Source organism: Erithacus rubecula, assembly GCF_903797595.1.
Source record: "Erithacus rubecula genome assembly, chromosome: 24".
Lineage (NCBI taxonomy): Eukaryota > Metazoa > Chordata > Aves > Passeriformes > Muscicapidae > Erithacus > Erithacus rubecula.
This window is the reverse complement of record NC_136676.1, coordinates 6,579,886-6,599,947: the sequence shown is the minus strand read 5'-3', so window position 1 is coordinate 6,599,947 and position 20,062 is coordinate 6,579,886. Positions and strand designations below refer to the sequence as shown.

Genomic DNA, 20,062 nt, shown 5'->3' with positions numbered 1-20,062 from the left:
CAGTAACAGCTGAGGTTTTCCTCCACAGCCTCACCTGGGATCTGTGAATTTATATGAAATATAGATTGGGAATTTACTGCCAAATAGGGTTTCCTGCAGTGTAATGCCCTGGACAGGCACCTGTAACATGGAGATGTGGGTGGGAAAATAAACCCAGGAAACCTGGATGGGGAAAAGGGAAAAAAGAAAGAGCCCACAAAGGGATTAAATGAGGTAGAAAGCAATGACCCATAACCTCCATGGAAGATCTTATCACAGTTTTATTTTAAGCCAGTCAGTTTTTAAGCATAACTGCTTTTTTTTTAACAAGATGAAATTATCTTTTGTCGTTTAGGATCGCAGTGAAATTTTAAGGGTATTTTGTGCTTAAGTGAATTTCTCTTTAATGAAAACAGGTGACTGGCTGGTTCTCAGCACAGTGAGCAGCTTTGTTTCTGGTAAAGCTGGGAAGTTGATGGAATAAATACTCCAGTTTATTTTAAATACAGACATCTCTCATGGCCATTACCTGAAATGAATAATGTTCTTTTTCTCCTTTAAGATTGGCTGAGGCTGTGTTCAAGGTGAGACATGTGAGTGGCACTAAATACAATAAGGGGCTGTGAGGTGACACTTGTTCCATACCAGCCAGCTTTTGCCAAAACTTGCTGGATTTGTTGATCTTTGCCTTGGAAGTGCAGTGTGTTTGAAGCACAGGGGGTGCAGCTGGGGCAGGGTGTCCCTGCTGGGGTCATGAGGCTCAGGCAGCCTTTGGCTGCTCTTTGGGGCATTTCTGGTGGATCTGTCCCTGCTCCAGAGCTGCCACTGATGCCTGGAACACACAGGCAGAGTCAAAGGAATAAAACAGGGATTTAATAAAAGGCCTTTAAAGAATTCACCTTGGGCAGTGCAAGAGCCCAGCCAAGACTGCACCAGGATGGACTCAGAGTCAGGAATTTCACACTTTTATCAGTTTTGGTCCATTCACATCTTGGGGTTCATTGTCCAATTCCAGCTCCAGGCTCTGCAGTCCCACCCTCCCAAATTCTCTCCCCAATTCTCTGTTTGCACTTTTTGGGGCTGGAGCTGCAGCGTGTCCTTGGTTCTGGGGCTGGACTGGGATTGTTTTGTGTGACTGAGCTGTGAGCAGAACTTGCTAACACTCTGTGAAGGTCAGTCACACACTCAGGCAGCACAGAACCTGGAAAATACAGCAGCTAAACCTGAAGGCATCCCCATAGCTCAGGTGCAAGAGCAAGTCTGGCAGCTCTGGTGCCAACCACCCACACGGGGAGACAGAATTTGGCACCTCAGGCAGCTCCCACCTGTTTGGAGGAGGCTGCAGCCTTGGGGCTGGGATTGGGCTGGGATTGGGCTGGGATTGGGGCTGGGATTGGGCTGGGTTAGGGATGGGATTGGGGCTGGGATTGGGCTGGGATTGGGGCTGGGTTAGGGATGGGATTGGGGCTGGGATTTGGGGCTGGGATTGGGGTAGGATTTGGGGCTGGGATTGGGCTGGGTTAGGGCTGGGATTGGGGCTGGGATTGGGCTGGGATTGGGGCTGGGATTGGGCTGGGATTGGGGCTGGGATTGGGCTGGGATTGGGCTGGGTTAGGGATGGGATTGGGGCTGGGATTTGGGGCTGGGATTGGGGTAGGATTTGGGGCTGGGATTGGGCTGGGTTAGGGCTGGGTTTGGGGCTGTGATTTGGGGCTGTGATTTGGGGCTGGGTTTGGGCTGGGTTTGGGGCTATGTTTGGAGCTCTTGGCTTCTAACTTCATCAGGTTATCTTAAATAAGCAAAGCAGCTAATAGTTGCTAAAAATGTTATTTATTGCAAAGCACATCAGTCTCAAAAGGCAACAGTGAAAAGCAATGGCAAAAGCAGTGGTAATGAACAAATGGCTAAAAGCCCTGGCAAAAGCCAAAGGCTGAAAGCACCAACTCTCCCCAGTACAAACTCTTATATAGGATTTTTCCAACAAGCTAAGATGCAAACTTGGACCACCACTCCTTAAGCTGTTAGAGTTCCAATTTCTTAGCACACCAGATTACATATAGCCCATGCATACAACCCATCTTCTTCTCTCTGAACACCCTTTGTGCTGTTTGCAGACAGTGCTGCTTCACATTAGAGATCTGGAGAAACCCTTCTGTGAGCAGGAGTGTGCATCCATCCCAGGTGTGTCCCTGCAGGTGTGCAGGGCTCTGTGCACCTGGGACAGGCTGCAGCTCAGGGCAGAGTTCTGCATCTCAGGGTTACTGCTGTGCCAGGATGAATTCATTTCCAGCATGCTGAGGTGACTCTGTGAATTCCAAAAGGAGTTTTATTTGTGAATAGTAAAGGACAGGAGAAAAATCCTGCCTGTAAACAGTCAGAAAATGTCAGGCACGAGCTGCTGTGAAGAAATCCGATATTGTTTTGTCAATAAATTATGCTGTGCCCTGCATAGATCACAGAAATGGGCCTTTACCCTGGAAACAGCAATATTTGATACCCCAGGCACTTTATTCCCAGCTCAGCTTACACTTGAGTGGATGCTCTGATGGATTATCTGTGGCTTGCCCAGTATTCTCATTTCTGCTGCTCCATCAGCCCAGCTCTGTGCCCTGCCCTGGCCCAGAGAACCATCCAGGCAGCTTCTGTCCCAAAAACCACAGAAACCCTCCTAGGTGGAGATAACAGAGCAGCTCCAGAGGCTGCAGGCTCTGTGTTGGCTCAGGGTGAGAGGATTCATCTGCTTGTGGTCACATTATTGCTTTTATTTCACATTTGTGTTTCTTGCTGAACACTGACAATGCTGCTCTGTTTGCAAGGAGTAATTATGTGTTGCTATGCAGGCGTCTGAATTAAATAATCAAGCTGCAAAAATAACATTCATTTGTAGTAATAACCTCTGCATTTCCAGGCTGGGTTTGCTTGGCTTACAAACAGCTGATCAGTTTTCTTAATTAATTAGCAAACAGCCTACAAAAAGATACCTGAGAACGTGAAATTACACGTGCTGCTGTGGAGAGGGAAGAGAAATAATCCTTGCTGTGTCTCTTCAGCTGCTGATTTCCAGATGGGACACAAGTGAACCTCTCTCTGCTATTTTTTTTTCCCCACAGTGAATCTGAGTGGTCTTTATTTTTGCTTTTCTCTCCTTTGACTATGGGTAAATGTCAGAATTGACCAAGTGTACAAAGCATTGTGGAGCAGGGGTGAAGTTTTGTGGTGGAACAGACACTGGAAAGGGAAGATGTTCTGTTCTGTTGTGTTCTGTTTTGTTCTGATGTGTTCTGTTCTATTCTGTTCTGTTCTGATGTGTTCTGTTCTGTTCTATTCTGTTCTGTTGTGTTCTGTTGTATTCTGTTCTATTCTGTTCTGTTCTGTTCTATTCTGTTCTGTTCTATTTTGTTCTGTTCTATTCTATTCTGTTCTGTTCTATTCTGTTCTGTTCTGTTGTGTTCTATTCTGTTCTGTTGTGTTCTATTCTGTTCTGTTGTGTTCTATTCTGCTCTGTTGTGTTCTGTTCTGTTCCCTGCCCTGTTCAGTTCTGTTCTGTTCTATTCTGTTCTGTTCCCTGCCCTATTCATTCTATTCTATTCTATTCTATTCTATTCTATTCTATTCTATTCTATTCTATTCTATTCTATTCTATTCTATTCTATTCTATTCTATTCTATTCTATTCTATTCTATTCTATTCTATTCTATTCTATTCTATTCTATTCTATTCCCTGCCCTATTCTATTCTGCCCTTTTCTGTTCCCTGCCCTGTTCTGTTCTGTTCTCTGCCCTGTTCTGTTCTGTTCTGTTCTATTCTGTTCTGCCCTGTTCTGTTCCCTGCCCTGTTCTGTTCCCTGCCCTGTTCTCTGGTGGTTTCTCTGGAGTTGCAGCTGCTCCCTGGCTCCAGTGTGCCCATCTGTCACCTCCAGCCCTTGGCACAGCATCCCCAGAGCTGGGTGGGATTGAATGTGGCTGTGAACAGGGCAGGGCTGAGGAGCAGAGGCTGAATCCCCAGGAGGGTCTGCAGGACCTGCAGCTCTGCAGTGTGCCTGGGCTGTCAGTAACTCCTGCACTGAGTCCTGGGGAAACAGGCACCCTGCAATTGTCACAGGTGCTGTGAAATCAGGACATTCCTGCTTTTTTTTGAAGAGAACTTCAGCATTATTTTTTCCCCTTTAAGGCAGAGGCTGATTTTAAATAGAAGCCGAGCAGATGCTTGTGAGCTGAGATGCTTTAATCCATTTACAGATCCCATCTAATTCTTGTTCAATGTCCAAAACTGATTCATGCTGTTTAAAAGGAACAAAACCCAAAATGTCAGCGAGAACAAAACCCCCAAATGAGCACTTTGTGAGTGCTGCAGCAAAAGACAATATTTTCATTAAAGGGGAGAATGTGGTTTTGTAGCCCAGGGAATCATTTTGAGCTGACAGAAAGACTCTGGGAATTTAAAGCTCTTGCCATGCAGTTTCTGCAGGCCTGGATTTGGCATGTGACAGCCTGCAGCTTTTCAGATGTAAAGGTGTAAAAAAGGAAAAAAAAATAAAAATTCACACTTTAGGAGGTAAGGGGACACTTCTTTTGTGTGCACATGGTTTGAAAATAAATAGTCTGCCACAGAAGTTGGTGCCTTGACACCTCAGAGTGCAGTCTGCTTTATAAATGACATACATCCTCAGGAAGTTGGCTGGCAAAATAGCATGTCTAGGAATTTCTGTGCCATGAGGGATGGAAATGGGAAAAGGGAGACTCTGACAGACGTTTGGTATTTTTAGCAAGATTGAAGCTTCAGGTTAAACCCCACAAAATCCTCTGTGTTGGAGAGGGGGCACAGAAAAGGAGTTGTCAGGGTGCAGCTGTTAAATGAATTAAACTAAAAAAAAAAACCCAAAGAAACCCAGAACCCAACCAAGCCCCAAATGTTTCATTGTCACAAACTTCCCTGTGAGCAGGTCCTTGCACATCTCATTGTAATTTGTATTTTTGTTGCTGCTTTGCCTGTGGCACCAGCCACTGCTTAGGCAGCATTCCAAACCCAAATGGGGACCAGCCTGAGAATTGTTCTCATCTTTACATTGGCCCTGTTTATCTCTCATTTCTGAGTCACTTAAAATGCCTCTCTGACAGAATTTAGGAGTTAAATGATAGAATGTTAGGAGTTAAAGGCTTGGGAAGTGGGTGCAGACTGTGGCTCCTTTGGTTTGGGTTGGATGTGTTTTGGTTATAACTTTACATATATATATATATGTAATATATATATATGTATTTCTCACCTGTTTTGATTCTAACTCTACACATACATAAATACATATACATATATATACACACACACACATATATATATATATATATGTATGTATATATGTATGTATGTATCTCACCTGTTTTGGTTTTAACTCTATACATACATAAATACAGATACATATATATATATATATATATATAATGTATATATGTATCTCACCTGTTTTGGTTACAACTCTAACTTCATGTGTTTTCCTCATAGCTTTAAAAGCCACTCTATTTTTGTTTTCTGAGGTAAAGAAAAGCCATTTCTGGGTGTCAGGGAACCCCCTGGAATCCCCTGATGATAAATCTCATTTCTGAGCTATGAGCTGATCAAACTCTGCAGAGCACTGTGAACACTTTGCCTTGTGTGTGAATATTCCTGACGAGTTCTTGTGTAATCTCTGCTATTCCAGCTTTTAGTGCACACTGGAGGTTTGAACTGGGCTTTCCAGGAGTTGTGACAATCAGCTAAAACTTATTTTTGCCTTGCCTGAAGGACCAGAAAGGTTTTTTTGGGAGGTGCCAGTGAAGCTCTCTGAGCATCCTCTCAGGGTTTGTGGAACAAGAGGGGATTTGTGCTCTCAGCTGAGAAACACAAAGGGAATTTGTAGAGAAATGCTGGGTTGATGTTCCCCATCATAAATAAATAGAATTTATGAACTCTTAGAGGGTAACAGATTATTTACTTGGACTTGTTTGTCTTCAGAACTCAGAGAGGCTGCTGATAAAATCTGGTGCCCAGAGCATCTGCAGTTGAACAGAGCCTGCAACCCCAATTTCTGCCCAGCAGAAATCAGAGCTGTCCCTCCCTCCCCGTCCCTTTGATTTCCCCTCTTTAGCCGAGCTTTGGCTGTGCTTTCCCTGCAGAGCCCCGGGCTGGGCTGGGCTGGGCTGGGGCTCTGCTGGGTCCCTTTCCTGGCACAATGCTGCCACTGGCAGTGGTGAGCTGGAACTACACGGGCTCTGCTCTGGCTTTGTTTGCTCAGCAGAAAAAGCTCTGACAGCCCGGCTGGAGCACTGAGAGGCAATTCCAGCCCAAAACCTGCACTTCAGCTCGGAATTGGCTGGTTTAGCAGCAACTTTAGGGATTGCAGTGCAGAGCAAAACAAGCTGCAGTTGCCTCATGACCAAAGAATGTTCCTTTCCCTTCAGGCTTTTGTTCCTTCAAGTGTTTTGGAGCAGAGGAAGAATTGCAGACCAAGGGGTTTGGAGATAAACTGAGCAGTCTGTAGTGGCTTGATCTAAAAATTCTCTTTAAGTGGTGTTTATGCTTTGGGTTCCTTCTAAGAAGGAACAAATTGGTGGCTGGAGCTTCAATGAAAAAAGAGCATTTGGGGAAGAGGGATTTGTGTAAATTTTGCTGTGAGGTTGATGAGCAGTCAGAGCCTGTAATTATTATGATTGAAGTGCAGTATCCTATTCTTTTGTGTAATAAAGAACATCTATGATTATGTCTGGATCCATCTGTCCTTGGGGGAAGAAAAAATCTATTATCTCTTGGTTTCCACTGCTAAGAATGGTTGCACTGAATGGTACTACTGTGGGGATCCTTTTCTGCATGTTTGGCCATAAATACTTGGAAATTAGCAGACTGCACGAGGCCAAAATTGCAATTCTTTTCTGAATTCCTGGATTAACTACCCTGGGTGGGCAGGTTGGGGTTTGGATGCAGAGACACAAGGGCAGGGTGATGCAGGAGGTTCTCCTGCTTGGTGTGGCTGGAAATCCATCAGGCAGCAGCAGAGCAGAAATGCTTTCCTGACCTGGCTGCTTTCCCTGCCACTAACACCAGGGTTGTTTTTCAGAGCAAGAGGGACCATCTGCTGATGAATGTCAAGTGGTACTACCGGCAGTCAGAGGTGCCTGACTCGGTGTACCAGCACCTGGTGCAGGACCGGCACAACGAGAACGGTGAGTGCAGGGCCTGAGCCCAGAGCCAGGCTTAACTGAGCCAGGATGGTGAGTGCAGGGCCTGAGCCCAGAGCCAGGCTTAACTGAGCCAGGATGGTGAGTGCAGGGCCTGAGCCCAGAGCCAGGCTTAACTGAGCCAGGATGGTGAGTGCAGGGCCTGAGCCCAGAGCCAGGCTTAACTGAGCCAGGATGGTGAGTAAGAGTGTCTGAGCCCAGAGCCAGGCTTAACTGAGCCAGGATGGTGAGTGCAGGGCCTGAGCCCAGAGCCAGGCTTAACTGAGCCAGGATGGTGAGTGCAGGGCCTGAGCCCAGAGCCAGGCTTAACTGAGCCAGGATGGTGAGAGTGTCTGAGCCCAGAGCCAGGCTTAACTGAGCCAGGATGGTGAGTGCAGGGCCTGACCCCTAAAGCCAGTTCTAACAGAGCCAGAACACTGAGTGAGAGCTGCCTGCCCTCCTGAGCCCTAAAACCAGGTTTAACAGAGCCAGAACACTGAGTGGGCTTTGCAGAGCCAGCCCTGCCCTGCTCCTGTCCCTAATTCCAGTTCTATCAGAGCCAGAACATTTGTGCTCAGGGGTGCTGGTTTCTTACCTGCCTGGTGTCCCTGTCCCTGTAATCCAGGGGCATTCCAGCTTTGCTGCAAGTGCTGGGCTGTATTAACAATAATTAATAACAACAGCAACATTATATTATTATTATTATTATTATTATTACTATTTTTATTTTTATTTTTATTATTATTATTATATTATCTGCAGAAATTTGGGCTCTCCTCTGTTTTCGTGGTTCTGCCACAGTGTCATGATCAGAGCTGTGTCTTTCACAGTCATGCTTGCACACATGAATATTCCCTGGGATTAATACTGCAAGTGGAGCACTTGGGGCTGAGCTTCCCCTTTTCTCTTTACAAAAACAAGTGTGATCTTGGCTTTCATAGAAGCAGAAGAAACTTTAGTACATATCCCAGTGTCATTTATCTCCTGCCTCCAGGGAAGACATAACATTTGCTTCTGTTCTTACCAGGAAATTTCCTTGAGGCAACTGTTAAAAATTCTGAAGATACTCCAAGGTGAACTGTGATGATAAAAGTTGATGATTGAAATATGGAATGCAGCAACTTTCTGGTGCCTGACAGAACAAAGTTGAGCACACGTTCCCCTTTTAAAGGACATTCTGTGTGTGCTTTCAGCAAAAGCTCCACCAGTCTAACATTTCTGTTACTAATTTATTTGAAACTTCTAACAATGAGATTACAGGCACAGTGTCAAGAAGTATTTTTGATATCTTGGCTGCTTTTTAATGCAGTCTCCTGTGTGTGGAGAAGTGTTTTTGTGTCTTCCTCAAAGGTATTAGAAAAAGTCATGGAAAAAGTTGTCTTCCAGTTCTTTGTTAACACTCAGAATTTTCTGTGTTTGAACATGAATATCAATATTTACCTCAAAGCCAGAGCACTGGGCAGTTCCAGTGTCAGGATTTTGTTGAAGATTTAACTGTGCATTAACTGTGCACAGGAACCAATGCCTTATGCTGGGAACCAGAGCAAATCCATTTCCTTGGTTCCTTTCACCTGGCAGTGGCTGCTCCCAGTGCCCCAGATGTGACACCCAGTGCCCTTAGAAGCTTTTTCCCTTTGGAAATCCTGGGAGAATTGATGGATAAGAATAGAAGGGATGTTCATAAATGTTAATTCTTACACCCCATGCACACTGAGCACACGGGCAGTGTGTCTGTCACCTTACAGTGAGCACCTGAGGAGCTGAGCAGCCAGGGACACTGCCAGGGACACTGCCAGGGACACTGCCAGGGACACTGCCAGGGCTGTGTGACAGTCTGTGTGACAGTCAGTGTGACAGTCAGTGTGACAGTCAGTGTGACAGGGCTGTGTGACAGGCTGTGTGACAGAGCAGTGTGACAGTCAGTGTGACAGGCTGTGTGACAGTCAGTGTGACAGGACAGTGTGACAGTCAGTGTGACAGTCAGTGTGACAGTGTGACAGGGCTGTGTGACAGGCTGTGTGACAGGGCAGTGTGACAGTCAGTGTGACAGGGCTGTGTGACAGTCCGTGTGACAGGGCAGTGTGACAGTCAGTGTGACAGGGCTGTGTGACAGGCTGTGTGACAGGGCAGTGTGACAGTCAGTGTGACAGGCTGTGTGACAGTCAGTGTGACAGGGCTGTGTGACAGTGTGACAGTCAGTGTGACAGGCTGTGTGACAGTCAGTGTGACAGTCAGTGTGACAGTCAGTGTGACAGGCTGTATGACAGGCTGTGTGACAGTCAGTGTGACAGTCAGTGTGACAGGACAGTGTGACAGGGCTGTGTGACAGTCAGTGTGACAGTCAGTGTGACAGGCTGTGTGACAGGCTGTGTGACAGTGTGACAGTGTGACAGTCAGTGTGACAGGGCTGTGTGACAGTCAGTGTGACAGTCAGTGTGACAGTCTGTGTGACAGTCAGTGTGACAGTGTGACAGTCAGTGTGACAGTGTGACAGTGTGACAGTCAGTGTGACAGTGTGACAGTCAGTGTGACAGTCAGTGTGACAGGGCTGTGTGACAGTCAGTGTGACAGTCAGTGTGACAGGCTGTGTGACAGTCAGTGTGACAGTCAGTGTGACAGGGCTGTGTGACAGTCAGTGTGACAGTCAGTGTGACAGTGTGACAGTCAGTGTGACAGTCAGTGTGACAGTCAGTCAGTGTGACAGTGTGACAGTGTGACAGTGTGACAGTCAGTGTGACAGTCAGTGTGACAGTCAGTGTGACAGTGTGACAGTGTGACAGTGTGACAGTGTGACAGTCAGTGTGACAGTCAGTGTGACAGGGCTGTGTTTGTGTTTTCTCCTGGGCAGATTCGGGACGGGAGCTGGTGATCACAGACCCGGTGATCAAGAACAGAGAGCTCTTCATCTCCGACTACGTGGACACCTACCATGCTGCTGCCCTGAGGTCAGGAGGGGCTGGAAACCCTGGGACAGGCTGGGACAGACTGGGACAGACTGGGACAGGCTGGGGACAGACTGGGACAGACTGGGGACAGACTGGGGACAGCCTGGGGACAGGCTGGGGACAAGCTGGGGACAGGCTGGAGACAGACTGGGACAGGCTGGGATAGATTGGGATAGGCTGGGACAGATTGGAGACAGACTGGGGACAGGCTGGGATAGCCTGGGGCTGGGACAGGGGTTCTTGGGGCTGGAGGAACAGCCTGAGTGGGACAGAGTTTTCTGGGGTTGTAGGGGGACAGAGGTATCTGGGGCTGGGTGAGAGGTGTCTGGGGTTTTGGGGGGACAGGGGTGTCTGGGGGTCACTAAGCCCCAGCCCAGCTGTGTCCTCCTCCCCTGTGATCACTGTGTTCTGTGCTCTGGAGCTGCAGCTGTGCAGTCTTCTCTCCATCCCAGTCTCTCCATCCCATTCTCTCCATCCCATTCTCTCCATCCCATTCTCTCCATCCCATTCTCTCCATCCCAGTCTCCATCCCAGTCTCTCCATCCCGTTCTCTCCATCCCAGTCTCTCCATCCCATTCTCTCCATCCCATTCTCTCCATCCCAGTCTCCATCCCAGTCTCTCCATCCCATTCTCTCCATCCCACTCTCTCCATCCCATTCTCTCCATCCCACTCTCTCCATCCCATTCTCTCCATCCCAGTCTCTCCATCCCAGTCTCTCCATCCCATTCTCTCCATCCCATTCTCTCCATCCCATTCTCTCCATCCCATTCTCTCCATCCCATTCTCTCCATCCCAGTCTCTCCATCCCATTCTCTCCATCCCAGTCTCTCCATCCCATTCTCTCCATCCCATTCTCTCCATCCCATTCTCTCCATCCCATTCTCTCCATCCCATTCTCTCCATCCCATTCTCTCCATCCCAGTCTCTCCATCCCATTCTCTCCATCCCATTCTCTCCATCCCATTCTCTCCATCCCATTCTCTCCATCCCATTCTCTCCATCCCATTCTCTCCATCCCATTCTCTCCATCCCAGTCTCTCCATCCCAGTCTCCATCCCAGTCTCCATCCCAGTCACCCACTGGTGCTCAGTTGTTCCCATCAGTGCCAGTTCAGCCATTGCTGGTTCCTGCCCTGCTCTCCCTGTTGCCACTGGCACCTCCTGCAGCCCTGGCTCTGTTGCTCTGGTTCAGATGCATTCCAGGCTTTTTCTGAGTGTTCTGCCTGGTCACAGCTCAGCCCAGAGCTGGGGGATCTCCCTGCCCAGGTGTGTGCCCTGCCCAGGAGGGAGTGCCCAGGTGTGTGCCCTGCCCTGGGGCTGCTGCTCTGCCACCCTCCAGCCTTTGGGCTGAGCTGCCCAAACAGCCTCACTTGGGATGTTTTCAGCTCCCAGCAGCCAGGCATTATTTGTCAGCTGATTTTCAGCATGCCAAACATGCATGGATATTGTCAGGATGCAAATTGAATAATCTCCCTGATAATGGTGCTCAGATGGTGTTTCACCAGAGCCATCTGGAGACATTTTTTTGTTCAGAGTCACTTTGCTGAAGCCACTTACTTCAAGACAAACTGGCTTCTGTTCTGGCAGGGGAAGTCTTTGATTTCCATATTAAACCTTTCTTACAAACTCAGAGCATTCCAGCAGTGCCAGGAGCCCCTGGAATCCCACAGAGCCTCTGCTGAGTCCAGTTTGAAATCAGGAGCTTGGCTGTCCTGATGGAGAAATCTGCTCAAACACAGAGAATCTCAGCTCTGCAATTTGCCCTGGGACTATTCTAACCCCCCCTTCTCCATTCTTTCAGTTCTTTCTTTATTTTTCCCCTTTAAAGAAAAGATAGAAACAGAAAGATAAAAATGGAATGTACATGTGTGCCAAACAAACTTGAAAAATAACCTGTGAGTGTGCAGGATGAGCAGCAGGATAATTGCACATGGTGTTCCTGCAGAGAACATGGGGGAGGCACAATGTGTCGTGATGCATGAAAGGTTAACATGAAATTCTAATTTATTCTAATATGAGATGATTTCTCTGCCCTCTGCAAACAAATGGCTCTGGACACACAATGAGCTGATGACAAACTGGGGAATAAAACCAGTGCTTGTAACTCCCAATATTCTGTTCTAACCAGTGGAAAAATTTACCTGGAGGGCAGTTGTAGATGTCTGTGGAAGTGTGCAATGAACATTATGTGCTTTTTACCTCTCTGGTAAATCTTGCTGGTGAAATGCAGAGTTGCTGGTCTGCAGTGCTGTGAACAGGATGTGCTGCTGCCATCACAGAGATAATGCAGCTGCTCTGGAAAATGCTTATTAGCTGGCAGGTCAATTATTGACAGGGAGCTAAACCTCTTTCCAGAATACCTTTAAAATGTGAATTTAATGTGAAATATCAAAACAATCCCCCCTGCTCGTTTGCTGTCTCTCTAAATGACTAAACTTGGAAAGCAGCATCAGCCTCCAGGGGGAAAATCAGTGTTGGTGAGCAGGGCTGGCACTCAGGGCAGTGTGTGCTGCCCCTTTGCAACCTGCCAGGACCTGGCAGTGCCAGGGCAGCTTTGGGTCAGTGTGTGCTGCCCCTTTCCAAGCTGCCAGGACCTGGCAGTGCCAGGGCAGCTTTGGGTCAGTGTGTGCTGCCCCTTTGCAAGCTGCCAGGACCTGGCAGTGCCAGGGCAGCTTTGGGTCAGTGTGTGCTGCCCCTTTGCAACCTGCCAGGACCTGGCAGTGCCAGGGCAGCTTTGGGTCAGTGTGTGCTGCCCCTTTGCAACCTGCCAGGACCTGGCAGTGCCAGGGCAGCTTTGGGTCTGCCAGGAGGGCATGGCCAAGGAGCTTTTCTTAAACTGAAGCTTTATTTGGCTTCCTGAATAAAAAGCTGACTCAAGAATGTGGATAGCAGAATTTTGGAAGGTGGAACTGCAGCAGGACTGTGGAGATTGTCAGGATTGCAATTTGAGCTGTTGGTTTTTGGGCTGCTCAGGATTGTGCTGGCTGAGATTTAATGAATGTTTGTAGAAATGCAAATGGAGCTGCATTTCCTTCCCTTTCCACCTGGGAAGAGCCCACATGGATTTTTGTTAAAGCACCTTGTATTTATGATGTTTTGGACATTTATGAGAGCAGGGATGCTGTGCCTTCCCCCAGATTGCAGTGGCACTTAATGAAATCAGCTGATGCTCAGGCTGGAATTCTAATGCCATTTCCTCTTTCTTCTTGCAGAGGGAAGTGCAACATCTCCCATTTCTCTGACATTTTTGCTGCTAGAGAGTTCAAGGCACGAGTGGATTCATTTTTCTACATCCTGGGCTATAATCCAGAGACAAGGTAAGGGAAAATGGCTTTAAACTGCACAGCACTGACCTGAGCTGGTGTCCACTCAAAGGTTGGACTTGATGATCCTGGAGGTTTTTTCCAACCTGAATTCTATAAAAATTACTCAAGGGAAGAAAGGTTAAAATCCAGCTGGTAGGAGGCTGGAAAAGGAGAAGCTGCATCTTCCTGTGTGTGTTTATACAGGAGAAAAATAAGAGTAGAAAATAAAATTGTGCAGAGTCCTGGGTAAATAATGTGCTGCTTCTAAACAGCTGCTTGGAAATGTGGAAGGTTTTTAAAGCTTGAAAACTTTAGCAGGAATTCTTGGTTGTCTTGTTGGCTGAATGTACACCCCTGAAAATACTTCTAAAAAATCATTTTCATGTTCTAGTCAGCATGGTTGAAATTTAGGTACTTCTAAGAAATCACATTGAAAGTGTGATTATAACAAGCACATAAAATAAAACATTTTAAAGTATTTTTCTACAGCTTATTAAAACCCTTTAAAACCACTAAAACATAAATTGTACTAAATAAAATAACAACTAAAAAAAAAAAAAAAACAAAATTAAAAAAACCCAAAATAAAAATAAACAATAAAGTTCTAAACAACCACTCATCATACCTAAAAAACTCACACAAAACACATAAACAGCACAAAAACACCAATCAGAAAAATACATCATCACATAACAATAATCTTAAAATGCATAACTAAAACTAAAAAATAATCAATAAATCAACTTCTACATAATTATATTAATTTACTGGCCAAAAATCCTGTTTCTCAAATTCCAGCACCATATGTTAAAATGTTTCTGAAGCATCACTGTGTGTTTTTTGGAGCATTCCACCCAGGCAAGGCACTGATGAATTTTCCCTCTGATGCTCAGCCCCACCCTGACCCCTGTGTGTGTCACTGCCTCAGAGCATTGGGGTGCAGTGTTGCTGCTAAGGGGTGATTTTTCCTGTGAAATGGCATTTTTGTTACTGTCAGTGGGGTTTTAAACCCACTTTTGGGCAGAAGGAGCTGTTAATTCTTGCAGCCATTAGAGAATTCCTGATAGGATGGATGGGAGGACAGAGCAGACACTTGGTGAGCTGCTAATTACTCTGTCTGCCAGCTCTGGAAGGTTTTGCTTCATTTGGTTGCAGAAAGGTTTTTGTTTTTTTGTTTCCTAATTCCAGCTCTTCAAACCTGTATTTTGTCTTGGAATGGGGGAGGTTCAGAGAGAGGAGCTAAAGGAAGGTTTTTGGTAATTCTTGACCTGTGTGTTGGTTCTGAGTTTCTGCTGCTTTGGGAAGTGAAAGTTTTGGAAGGAATATTTCAGGCAGGCTCTTGGAGTTTATCTTGACTGGATCTGCTTTCCTAAAGCAGTGTTTTGTTCCACTGGGAGGGTGGCAAACACTGCTGGTTGTTTGGAAGTGATGGGAAAAGGTTCTGGGTGCTGCAGTGACCCCAGACTGGGGCAGTGAGGGTGGATCCCCCTGAGACCAGCAATCCTGAGTGTGCCAAGGCTTTGGGTTCAGCAGGAGATGCTCAGAAACTTCCTCAGGACTCTCAGATGCAGCTCAGCGTGGTGGGAATCTTGCAGTGTGTTTATATGTTTGCAAAGGAGCTGTTTTTGTGTGTTTGTATTTGCAAAATAACTTGGAGAAATCCCAGGCTGCAGAAAGGTCCCCAGCACTGGGGGATGTGTGGCAAGAGGCCCTTTTGTTGTTGGAGGACACAGAGCTCAAGGAAAGTTTCTTTTTGTCCTTTCTGTGCTGTTGGAAACTTGGGATTCTCAGGAATATCAGCCCTGGTGTTCCATTCCCTGCTCTGGAATTGGTCAGCCTGGGCCTTTTGGGATCATTTTGGGTCTCTGAGTTCAGCCCAGGGCTGCAGACCCTGTGCCAGTAATTCTCACAGAAAATTCTGATTGTGGAATAAAACCCTGAGCTCATCTAAAAGGCAGAGGCTGAGTGTTCTCACCTTGAGCAGTGTTTATCCAGCCAGAGCTGTTCCTGCCTCTCCAGAGTGGGGGGAAAAAATCATTTTATGTCAAGGACTTGAAAATAATTAATTTTGTGTCTCTTCAGAGGAGTGACTGCTCTGACAGTGACTAATTCCACTAACAGGAGTCCCACTGCCACCTCCAGTCCTTGCTTTGTGCTCTGGCATCCTGTGGATGTGCCAAACCCACTTTGATCCCAGGAGTAAATAAAGATACTATAAAGTTTTCTCTGACATCCCTAAATGTACAATTTAAAAGCTGCTGAATTTTTGCTTGGAACTAGAAGTAACCAGGTATTATTTATTATTCTACAAAGAGTTTCATGGATCAAAATTCCTCCTCCCCAAGATTGTTTGGTGTTGTGAAAATAAATAATGCCAAACATTCCAGGCTTGGGTGAATTTCAGAATGGATATTTTGGGAAGCATTTGTCTGTGTTTTGGTTGCACAAGGTTTGGTTTTGCTTTATTTTTGATTTTCTGGAGCGTTGTTGTTGGGGGATGTTGTGAGCTGAGTGAGTACTGGAGTGTTCTGGAGTTAGGGAATGGCTTTAGATCCTTTCAGCAGAGCACAGGAGCTGAAATACTCAATTTACTGAACATTTCAATTACTCTGGCACCTTCATTGAAGGAGCCAGGCTGTTGGTGAAGGTTCCCAAGCAGACTATGGAAAGTAACAGAGAATAAATAACAAGGAAATTGTGTATCCACCTCTGCTACAATGAAAATTCCTCTCTGGATTATTGTGCAAGAAAATTAAGGATTGTTCTGGGACCTGAGCTGTTTTGCTTACTGAAAATACAGTATTTGGGGAGCTTTTTATCCTCCTTTAGCCTCATGGTGGGTTGAGATTGAGGCATCCCAGGAGCTGGGGAACAGAGGGATGTGCCCCAGTGAAGCTGTGCTGGAGGGAGGGATGTTTCCTTCACACAAACGGGTCCCCAGGGCATGTTTGGAGTCACCCAGTAAAGGAGGGGTCAGGGATGCAGCTGGGGCAGCAGCTTCAGGCACTGAGTCAAGCCTGGCTCCCCCAGGGTTCAGGCTGTGCTCACACCTGCTGCCTGGGAGAAAAATATTCCTTAAATGCTCCCAGCACTGAGAGAGGAGGGCAGAGCTCTGTGCCTCTGCATCCTGCTCAGGGAGTGTGTGTGTGTTCAGCCAGGGCTGCAGCCCTGAGCCCTGGAGTATGGCATGAAGGCCATGAGCAGCAGCAGCAGCAGCATCCTTTTGTGCCTTCCTCATCCCTGCATCCCTCCAACCCTGCATCCCTCCATCCCTGCATCCCCACCCATCCATCCCTGCATCTCCATCCATCCCTGCATCCCCATCCATCCCTGCATCCCTCCAACCCTGCATCCCTCCATCCCTGCATCCCTCCATCCCTGCATCCCTCCATCCCTGCATTCCCATCCATCCCTCCATCCCTGCATCCCCATCCATCCCTGCATCCCCATCCATCCCTGCATCCCTCCATCCCTCCATTCCTGCATCCCTCCATCCCTGCATCCCTCCATCCCTGCATTCCCATCCATCCCTCCATCCCTGCATCCCCATCCATCCCTCCATCTCCATCCATCCCTCCATCCTTGCATCCCCATCCATCCCCGTCCCTCCCTCCATCCCCATCCATCCCCATCCATCCCCATCCATCCATCCCTCCATCCCCTCCCAGGCCGAGGGGGGCTCAGCTGCTCCCGGCTGCATTTACCGAGCCCTGGCCAGGGTTGATTGCTCTGTTTATTAACAGATCCCTGCTTCTCTTAGTGGATCCCTGCTGTATTTATAAATGAACCCTGGTTGTATTTATTAATGGATCCCAGCTATATTTATTAATGGATCACTGCTGTATTTATAAATGCACTCTGGCTGTACTTATGTGTGGATCCTGGCTGTATTTATTAATGATCCCTGGCTGTATTTATCAGCAGACCTGTCTGTATTTATTAACAGATCCCAACTCGTTTTAATAATGGATCCCACCTGTATTTATTAATGATCCCTGGCTGAGTTTATCAGCAGATCCCGCTGTATTTACGGATGGATCCCTGGCCATATTTCATAGTGGATCCTGGCTGTATTTATTAATGGATCCCTCTCTGTATTTAGTAGTGCATCCCAGCTGTATTTATTAACGGATCCTGCTGTATTTATTAATGATCCCGGCTGGTCTTATTAGTGGATCCCTGCTATATTTATTTGCGATCCTTGGCTGTATTTAATAGCGGATCCCGCTGTATTTATAATGATCCCTCCTGTATTTGTTTATGATCCCTGTCTGTATTTATCAGTGGATCCCGGCTGTATTTATCAGTGGATCCCGGCTGTATTTATTAGCGGATCTGGCTGTATTTAATAGCGGATCCCGCTGTATTTATAATGATCCCTGCTGTATTTGTTTATGATCCCTGTCTGTATTTTTCAGTGGATCCTGGCTGTACTTCATAGCGGATCTGGCTGTATTTATTAGTGGATCCCGGCTGTATTTATTAGCGGATCCCGGCTGTATTTATTAGTGGATCCCGGCTGTATTTAATAGCGGATCCGGCTGTATTTATCAGCGGATCCCGGCTGTATTTACTAGTGGATCCCGGCTGTATTTATCAGTGGATCCCGGCTGTATTTATCAGCAGATCCCGGCTGTATTTATCAGCGGATCCCGGCTGTATTTATCAGCAGATCCCGCTGTATTTAATAGCGGATCCGGCTGTATTTATAACGATCCCCGCTGTATTTATAACGATCCCTGCTGTATTTGTTTATGATCCCTGTCTGTATTTTTCAGTGGATCCTGGCTGTACTTCATAGCGGATCTGGCTGTATTTATCAGTGGATCCCGGCTGTATTTATCAGTGGATCCCGGCTGTATTTATTAGCGGATCCGGCTGTATTTATCAGCGGATCCCGCTGTATTTATCAGCGGATCCGGCTGTATTTATCAGTGGATCCCGCTGTATTTATCAGCGGATCCCGCTGTATTTATCAGTGGATCCCGGCTGTATTTATCAGCGGATCCCGGCTGTATTTATCAGTGGATCCCGGCTGTATTTATCAGCGGATCCGGCTGTATTTATCAGTGGATCCGGCTGTATTTATCAGCGGATCCGGCTGTATTTATCAGCGGATCCCGGCTGTATTTATCAGCGGATCCGGCTGTATTTATCAGTGGATCCCGCAGTATTTATCAGCGGATCCCGGCTGTATTTATCAGCGGATCCCGGCTGTATTTATCAGTGGATCCGGCTGTATTTATCAGCGGATCCCGGCTGTATTTATCAGTGGATCCCGGCTGTATTTATTAGCGGATCCGGCTGTATTTATCAGCGGATCCCGCTGTATTTATCAGCGGATCCGGCTGTATTTATCAGCGGATCCCGCTGTATTTATCAGCGGATCCGGCTGTATTTATCAGCGGATCCGGCTGTATTTATCAGTGGATCCCGCTGTATTTATCAGCGGATCCCGGCTGTATTTATCAGCGGATCCCGGCTGTATTTATCAGTGGATCCGGCTGTATTTATCAGCGGATCCGGCTGTATTTATCAGCGGATCCCGGCTGTATTTATCAGCGGATCCGGCTGTATTTATCAGTGGATCCCGCAGTATTTATCAGCGGATCCGGCAGTATTTATAACGATCCCCGCTGTGTGTGTTGGCGGTCCCTGCCCTGTCTCGCAGCGGATCCGCGTTCCTGGCGGGGCCAGCCCGGCGGTGCCGTTCCGGAGGAGGAGGAGGAGGAGGGAGGGCTGGGGAGGAGGAAGGGGGAAGGAGGGAGGGAGGGTCACAGCACATGCTCAGTGCCCGCGGTCCGAGGGCGAAGTTTGTGCGTTCTGCGTGCGGGCTTAGGTCACAGCACAAGCTCAGTGCAGGCTCGCAGGGCTCGCAGCCCGCATGTGCCTCCATTTTGAGCTGGCAGAGGGGAGAGGCAGCGTCGGGGCCGCCGGCGCGGGGCTGGGCCATCGGCGCGGCCATGGACGATCCCTTCAGCGCCTGCAGGTAGGGCTGCGCGCCGGGCCGCGCTCGCTGCTCCGGGCCCGTCCCGTGTTCGAGCGGCTGCAGGGCCGGCGGGCACGGCAGCCTTCGGGCAGCCTTCGGGCAGCCGGGGCTCCCGGCGCGGCTGTGTGCGGGAGTGGGGCACGGCCGGCTGGGTGACAGCGGGGTGACAGCGGCACAGCCCTGTGACCCTGTGACAGTGTGCTCGGGGATGGGGCTCTGAGCCTGTGACAGTGCCAGCAGTGACTGTGAGCCTGTGCCACAGTGACAGTGTGACAGTGTGCTCGGGGATGGGGCTCTGAGCCTGTGACAGTGACTGTGAGCCTGTGCCACAGTGACACTGTGACAGTGTGCTCGGGGATGGGGCCCTGAGCCTGTGACAGTGCCAGCAGTGACTGTGAGCCTGAGTGTGCCACAGTGACACTCTGACACTGTGCTCGGGGATGGGGCTCTGAGCCTGTGACAGTGACTGTGAGCCTGTCTGTGACACTGTGACACTGTGCTTGGGGATGGGGCTCTGAGCCTGTGACAGTGACTGTGAGCCTGTGCCACAGTGACAGTGTGACAGTGTGCTCGGGGATGGGGCTCTGAGCCTGTGACAGTGCCAGCAGTGACTGTGAGCCTGAGTGTGCCACAGTGACACTGTGACACTGTGCTCGGGG

General features: G+C 47.9%; 1 protein-coding gene across 1 annotated transcript in view; it reads left to right on the top strand.

Moving 5' to 3' along the window:
* The window catches only part of RERE (arginine-glutamic acid dipeptide repeats), a 174,409-nt gene that overhangs the window by 79,861 nt on the left and 74,486 nt on the right, over positions 1–20,062 (top strand). The window contains 3 exon segments of the mRNA XM_079326262.1: positions 7,064–7,169; positions 10,012–10,108; positions 13,322–13,426. Coding sequence (XP_079182388.1) covers positions 7,064–7,169; positions 10,012–10,108; positions 13,322–13,426 — 308 coding nt within the window.